Source organism: Cupressus sempervirens, chromosome 7 (assembly GCF_028749045.1).
Source record: "Cupressus sempervirens isolate cs-2001-9-10 chromosome 7, ASM2874904v1, whole genome shotgun sequence".
In the NCBI taxonomy this organism is placed as follows: Eukaryota; Viridiplantae; Streptophyta; class Pinopsida; order Cupressales; family Cupressaceae; genus Cupressus; species Cupressus sempervirens.
In genome coordinates this window covers 797,464,949-797,470,463 of record NC_143124.1, presented here as the reverse complement: position 1 = coordinate 797,470,463, position 5,515 = coordinate 797,464,949, and the positions used below count along the sequence as shown (strand labels likewise).

At 40.1% G+C, this 5,515-nt stretch overlaps 1 protein-coding gene across 1 annotated transcript; it reads right to left on the bottom strand.

Annotated features, from left to right (window-relative positions):
• Nucleotides 1-531: 531 nt before the first annotated feature.
• On the bottom strand, nucleotides 532-4,938 carry LOC149549767 (uncharacterized). The gene is made up of 3 exons (XM_089794366.1): nucleotides 3,144-4,938; nucleotides 2,016-2,840; nucleotides 532-1,346 (listed from the first exon to the last, which is right to left on the bottom strand). The coding sequence occupies exons 1-3, from the start codon at nucleotides 4,936-4,938 to the stop codon at nucleotides 532-534; spliced, it is 3,435 nt and encodes a 1,144-aa protein (XP_089650492.1).
• Between the last annotated feature and the right edge of the window lie 577 nt (nucleotides 4,939-5,515).

The following is a 5,515-nucleotide window of genomic DNA, read 5'->3' as shown; positions in this document are numbered from 1 at the left end:
ATTTGCAAAAGTTGCATAGTTTTTTGCAAAAGTTGTCAGCAACTTTTTGCAAAACTGCCGATATGAGCAACTTTTCATTTGAAGACTTCAAAACACATTCTAAACTTGATATTATTGAGCATCATGGCTATTTAGGCCATATGACACCCTCCTAAACACCTAAAACATATATACCCTATAGGCTACTTACATCCTTGGTTTATAGGGTCACCAAATAGGATGAAGTGCCTACACAAATGGGCTCATACTTATTCAAACCTTTCATAAAACTTCATGAAACCTCTAATTACATCCAAAGAGGTATGAGGAAGGATCTCCCATGTAAAACCAATGAGTATTTCCATTACATGCTATTACATGCCAAGTTAGGCCATGTGGAACCATAACAAGTAATACCAAGAACAACCAAAATGAAGCACAATCAACTGAAACTATCATTGTAACCATCATGGCCCTTGACAAGATGAAGAATGAAGACAAGATGGAGTTTTATCCATTCCTCCAATACCAAGCTTTGTGCTCTGCACCATACTACCCCTCTCCAAAAGAACTCAAGTCCCTTGAGTTGGGAATGGTGTTAAATTGATAGCCTGCTTTCTCTATCTCTGCTTGAGTCATCCATGTTGCATCCTCCTCAGGTAACCCAACCCATTTGACCAGGTAGGTATAGTATGTGCCTCTTCGTGTCTTCATAGAAACTCTCTTGTCCAATATGCACTCAATTTGGAGTTTATGTGTCTTTGGCAATGCAACATCAGTAACCTGCTCTTCCAGACCTGTACCTGCATCCACAATATCAGTAGGTTCTTTGAAAGCAAACAAATCAGAGATATTAAAGATTGGTGACAATCCAACATCCGGTGGCAATTCAATTTTGTATGCATTGTTCCCACATTTTTGTAGGATCTTAAATGGACCAATTTTCTTTGCCATCAACTTGGTATGCTGTCCCTTTGGCATCCTCTCCTTCTTCAAATGGACCATGACAAGGTCTCCAACCTTGAACTGCAAATCCCTTATTTTCTTGTTGGCATGTTCTCTGTACTTGTCTGCAGATTTAGACAGTCTGTCTTTCACTTGGTGTTGTACCTCCTTCATCACTTGTGCAAAGTCTTGAGCTTGGGCACTTCTCCTCTCCATCTGACTGACATCCCTTAACTCTAGTACTCCCCTTGGGTGTTCACCATAAACAATTTGGAATGGTGTCAAACCAGTACTTCTGTTTACTGAATCATTGTATGCATATTCAGCTTGTGGTAATATGTTATCCCATGATCCACCATATTGTTGTGCCAAGCATCTTAGTAGGTTCCCTAGTGACCTATTTGTTACCTCAGTCTGCCCATCTGATTGAGGGTGATAGGCAGAAGAAAAATTAAGGTTTGTTCCAAGTCTTTTCCAAAGAGTCCTCTAAAAATGTCCTAGGAACTTGGAGTCTCTGTCTGAAACAATAGACCTTGGTAAACCATGGAGTCTTACCACTTCTTTGAAGAATAGACCTGCAATGTTTGAAGCATCATGTGTAGTTTTGCAAGGGATAAAGTGAGACATTTTGGAAAATCTGTCAACAACCACAAACACACTATCATTTCCTGCCTTAGTTTTTGGTAATCCCAATACAAAATCCATGCTTATTGAATCCCATGGTTTGTCAGGGATAGGTAGAGGAGTATAAAGCCCTGCATTTGATGAGTGCCCTTTAGCCTTTTGAAAAATTATACAAGATTCCACAAACTTTCTTACATCGGTCTACATTTTTGGCCAATGGTAGAATCTCCTAACTTGCTCAAGTGTTTTGTCTAATCCAAAATGACCAGACATGCCCCCACTATGTTTTTCTTTGATTATATTCTCTCTATATGATCCCCTAGGAACACATAATTGTCCCCCCTTAAACAATAAACCATCTTGAATTAAAAAATCAGAGAACTCTGTGTGATACCTGCCTTCCATGCTTTGGCAAACTTTATAAATCTCTTTGAAATCCTCATCTTGGCTATATAGATCCTTCATACCTTCTATGCCAACGGTTTCAAGTTCAATTGATTGAACTAGGAGGTTTCTTCTGCTTAGGGCATCAGCAACTTTGTTTGTGATCCCTTTCTTGTGCTTGATTGAGAAAGTATATGCTTGGATGAACTCCATCCACTTCATGTGCCTTTGATTCAATTTTTCCTGCCTGTTAAGAAAGCTCAAAGCCTGATTATCAGTAAAAACAATAAACTCCTTGGGAAGTAAATAATGCCTCCATCTTTTTAAGGATTGGACCATAGCATACAACTCTAGATCATATACTGAATATTTCTGCTTTGCTTCATTTAACTTCTCACTAAAGAAGGCTATTGGTCTGCCCTCTTGACTCAGTACACTACCAATAGCTTTAGTGCTTGCATCACATTCTATGACAAATACTTTGTTAAAATCAGGGAACTTTAGGACTGGTTCTTGAGCTATCTTCTGCTTCAGCATTTGGAAAGATTCTTCTGCAGCATTAGTCCATACAAAATGACATTTCTTGCCCCCCTTAATGGTATCCACCATTGGAGCAGATATCCCACTAAAATTCCTTATGAATTTTCTATAAAAATTACATAAACCATGGAAACTTTTAACCTCACTAGCAGTGGTAGGAGATGGCCAATTTATTATAGCTTCTACTTTGGATGGATCCATTTTCAAAGAGTCCTTAGAAATAATGAAACCAAGAAATATCAGTTCATCCTTCACAAATATACACTTTTCCAAATTGATCTTAAGATCTTCCTCATGCAATCTTCTTAGGACCAAATCTAGATGTTTGAAGTGTTCCTCTTCATCCTTGCTAAACACTAGTATGTCATCTAGGTATACCACAACAAACTTGTTAAGGAAAGGCTTAAGTACCTCATTCATCAATCTCATGAAGGTACTTGGGGCATTTGATAGCCCAAATGGCATCACAAGCCACTCATAAAGACCCTCAGTTGTTTTAAATGCTGTTTTCCACTCATCCCCTTTTCTGATCCTTATCTGATGGTATCCACTTTTTAAGTCTATCTTGGAGTAAATTTTAGCCCCTCCTAAACAATCCAACAAATCTTCCATTCTTGGCATGGGAAACCTATACCGGATGGTTATCTTGTTTATAGCCCTTGAGTCCATACATAGCCTCCATGTTCCTTCCTTTTTAGGTGCAAGTACTGCAGGTACTGCACATGGACTGACACTCTTCCTAATCAGACCCTTAGACAGCAACTCTTCTATTTGTTTTGCTATCTCCTCATTCTGTTCTGGAGTCAACTTGTATGCAGCCTTATTTGGTAAAGTGGCCCCTGGTATGAGGTCTATACAATGACTCACCTCTCTCTCTGGTGGTAAAGTAGATGGTACACTCCCTGCCACAATCCCATGATACTTGTTTAGCAAATCCCTAACCTCCTTGGGTCCTACATCATCTTTTTTGAAATCTGCTCTAGGCTTGACTAGGTTCCTTGATTCTTGTTTTGGTCTTACCACTATTTCAAAGTAGGGTGTGTCCTTTTCTTTTATAGTTTTGAGGAATTCCTTCTCCCCTACTAAAGCCACACTACTAACTATATGGTCTGATTTGCTATCATCAGGCAATGGCCTCATTGTATACTTAACACCTCCCTTAGTTATTATATAAATGTTGGTTTCTCCATCATGCCTTGATTTTACATCAAACTGCCATGGCCTCCCTAATAAGAGGTGACATGCATCCATCTCAGTGACATCACACAAAACTTTATCAGAATACTCTCCTAATGTGAACTCCACCCAAACTTGTTCATTTACCAATGTTTGTTTGTCTTTTGTTAACCAAGAAGCTTTATAAGGGTATGGGTGTGGTATCCTAGGCAACTTTAATTTATCCACCATTTCTTTAGATGCTATATTGTCAGTTGATCCTGAATCCACAATTAACTTACATACCTTTCCTTTCACCTTGCAATGTGTCCTGAACAATGTTTTTCTCTGAGGTGGTTCTGCAGGTTGTGGTACCTTCAAAAGTGTCCTTTGCATCATGAGGCACTCTCCAGTTTCAGGATTAGCAAGTCTAGAGGTTGTGGTGTGATAGGATGAGATTCTTTGCCCATCCTCTTCTTCTTCTTGCAATAGATTAATTCTCCTATCTCCGGGTCTGCTGCTGTCTCCTCCTTTTTGGGGACATCTAAAGGATTGATGCCCTATTTGATTGCAAATAAAACACCTGCCAGTGAAGACCTGGCCTCCTCTGGTCCTGTTGCCATTCCTTCCTCTATTGCCATTATTGCCTCTGCCTCTAAAAGATCCTCTTTGACTGGTATCAATATTCTGATTCTGATTTTCATCTCTGAAACCAGAGCCTCTGCCTTGAAATCTGCCCCCTCTTCCTCTGAAATTATTGCTACCTCCTCTTCTGTTGGTGTTTGAATCACCTCTCCTCTTATGCTTCTCTTCAATCTTCAATGCAAGATTAAAACACTGGTGTACAGACTCCAAATTCACCAATGTCAATTCATCTTGAATAGAATACTTCAAGCCACTTACATATCTGGCTAGTTTTTGTTTATTTGTCTCATTGACCTTGGCTCTCAATGTCAAGTTATGGAACTCTTGTGTGTATGTGCTCACATCAAGATCCCTTTGTTTAAGGTTATGCAACCTTTGGTTCACAAGGATTTCATAATCCTCGGGCACAAACTGCCTCTTGATCTCTGCTCTCATTCTTTTCCAAGTAGTTATGGGCTCCTTGCCATCCTCAGCCCTCTCATTCTGAACAAAATTCCACCAGCTTAGTGCTGCACCCTTCAACTTAGTCTTGGCAATCTTCACTTTTTGGCTTGGTGGAATGTGGTCACATTCAAAGTGATTGTCCATGGCTTCAAGCCAATCAATGCATTCATCAGGATTGAGTTTTCCTTGAAATGTATGGATCTCTCCACCCTTGACTCCCATCCTTTCTAGTGCTTGCAAGAGAGGCCTTTGATTAGGTGGTACTACTACTGCATTTTCATCTTACTCCACCTCTTCATTTTCTGATTCATAGTTTTCTCCTCTCTTCAACTTGCCCTTGAGTCTCTCCAACTCTCTCTTGACTGCTCTGTTCTCTTCTCTAAAGGCCCTACTTTCAGCCATTTGTTCTTGTACTATCTTGGCTAGTTCTGCATTTGTGACCCTCAGAGGGAGAACCCTCTCTAGTCCATCTTCTCCTTCAGACATGATGAAAAGAGGTCTTCGCCTGCTCTGATACCACCTTGATGCAGAGTTACACACCGGAAGTGTACTCTTGGTCTAGATTGCACTTAGACCCTTCAAACAAGCCAAACTTGCTTCTAGCCTTAGGGAATCCTTAAAGGACCCTTCCACTCTTGGCAAATAACCTTCTCACAAGGTTTGACAACCTTCTCAATGCAAGGAACAGGCAAGCAAAGTCTGCTCCCAATTTGTCTTTAGGAATAGTATCCCTCAACTAGGCCAAAACAAGGATCTATGCCTTAGGCCTCTCAACCACTTGATCTGATGATCAACACAC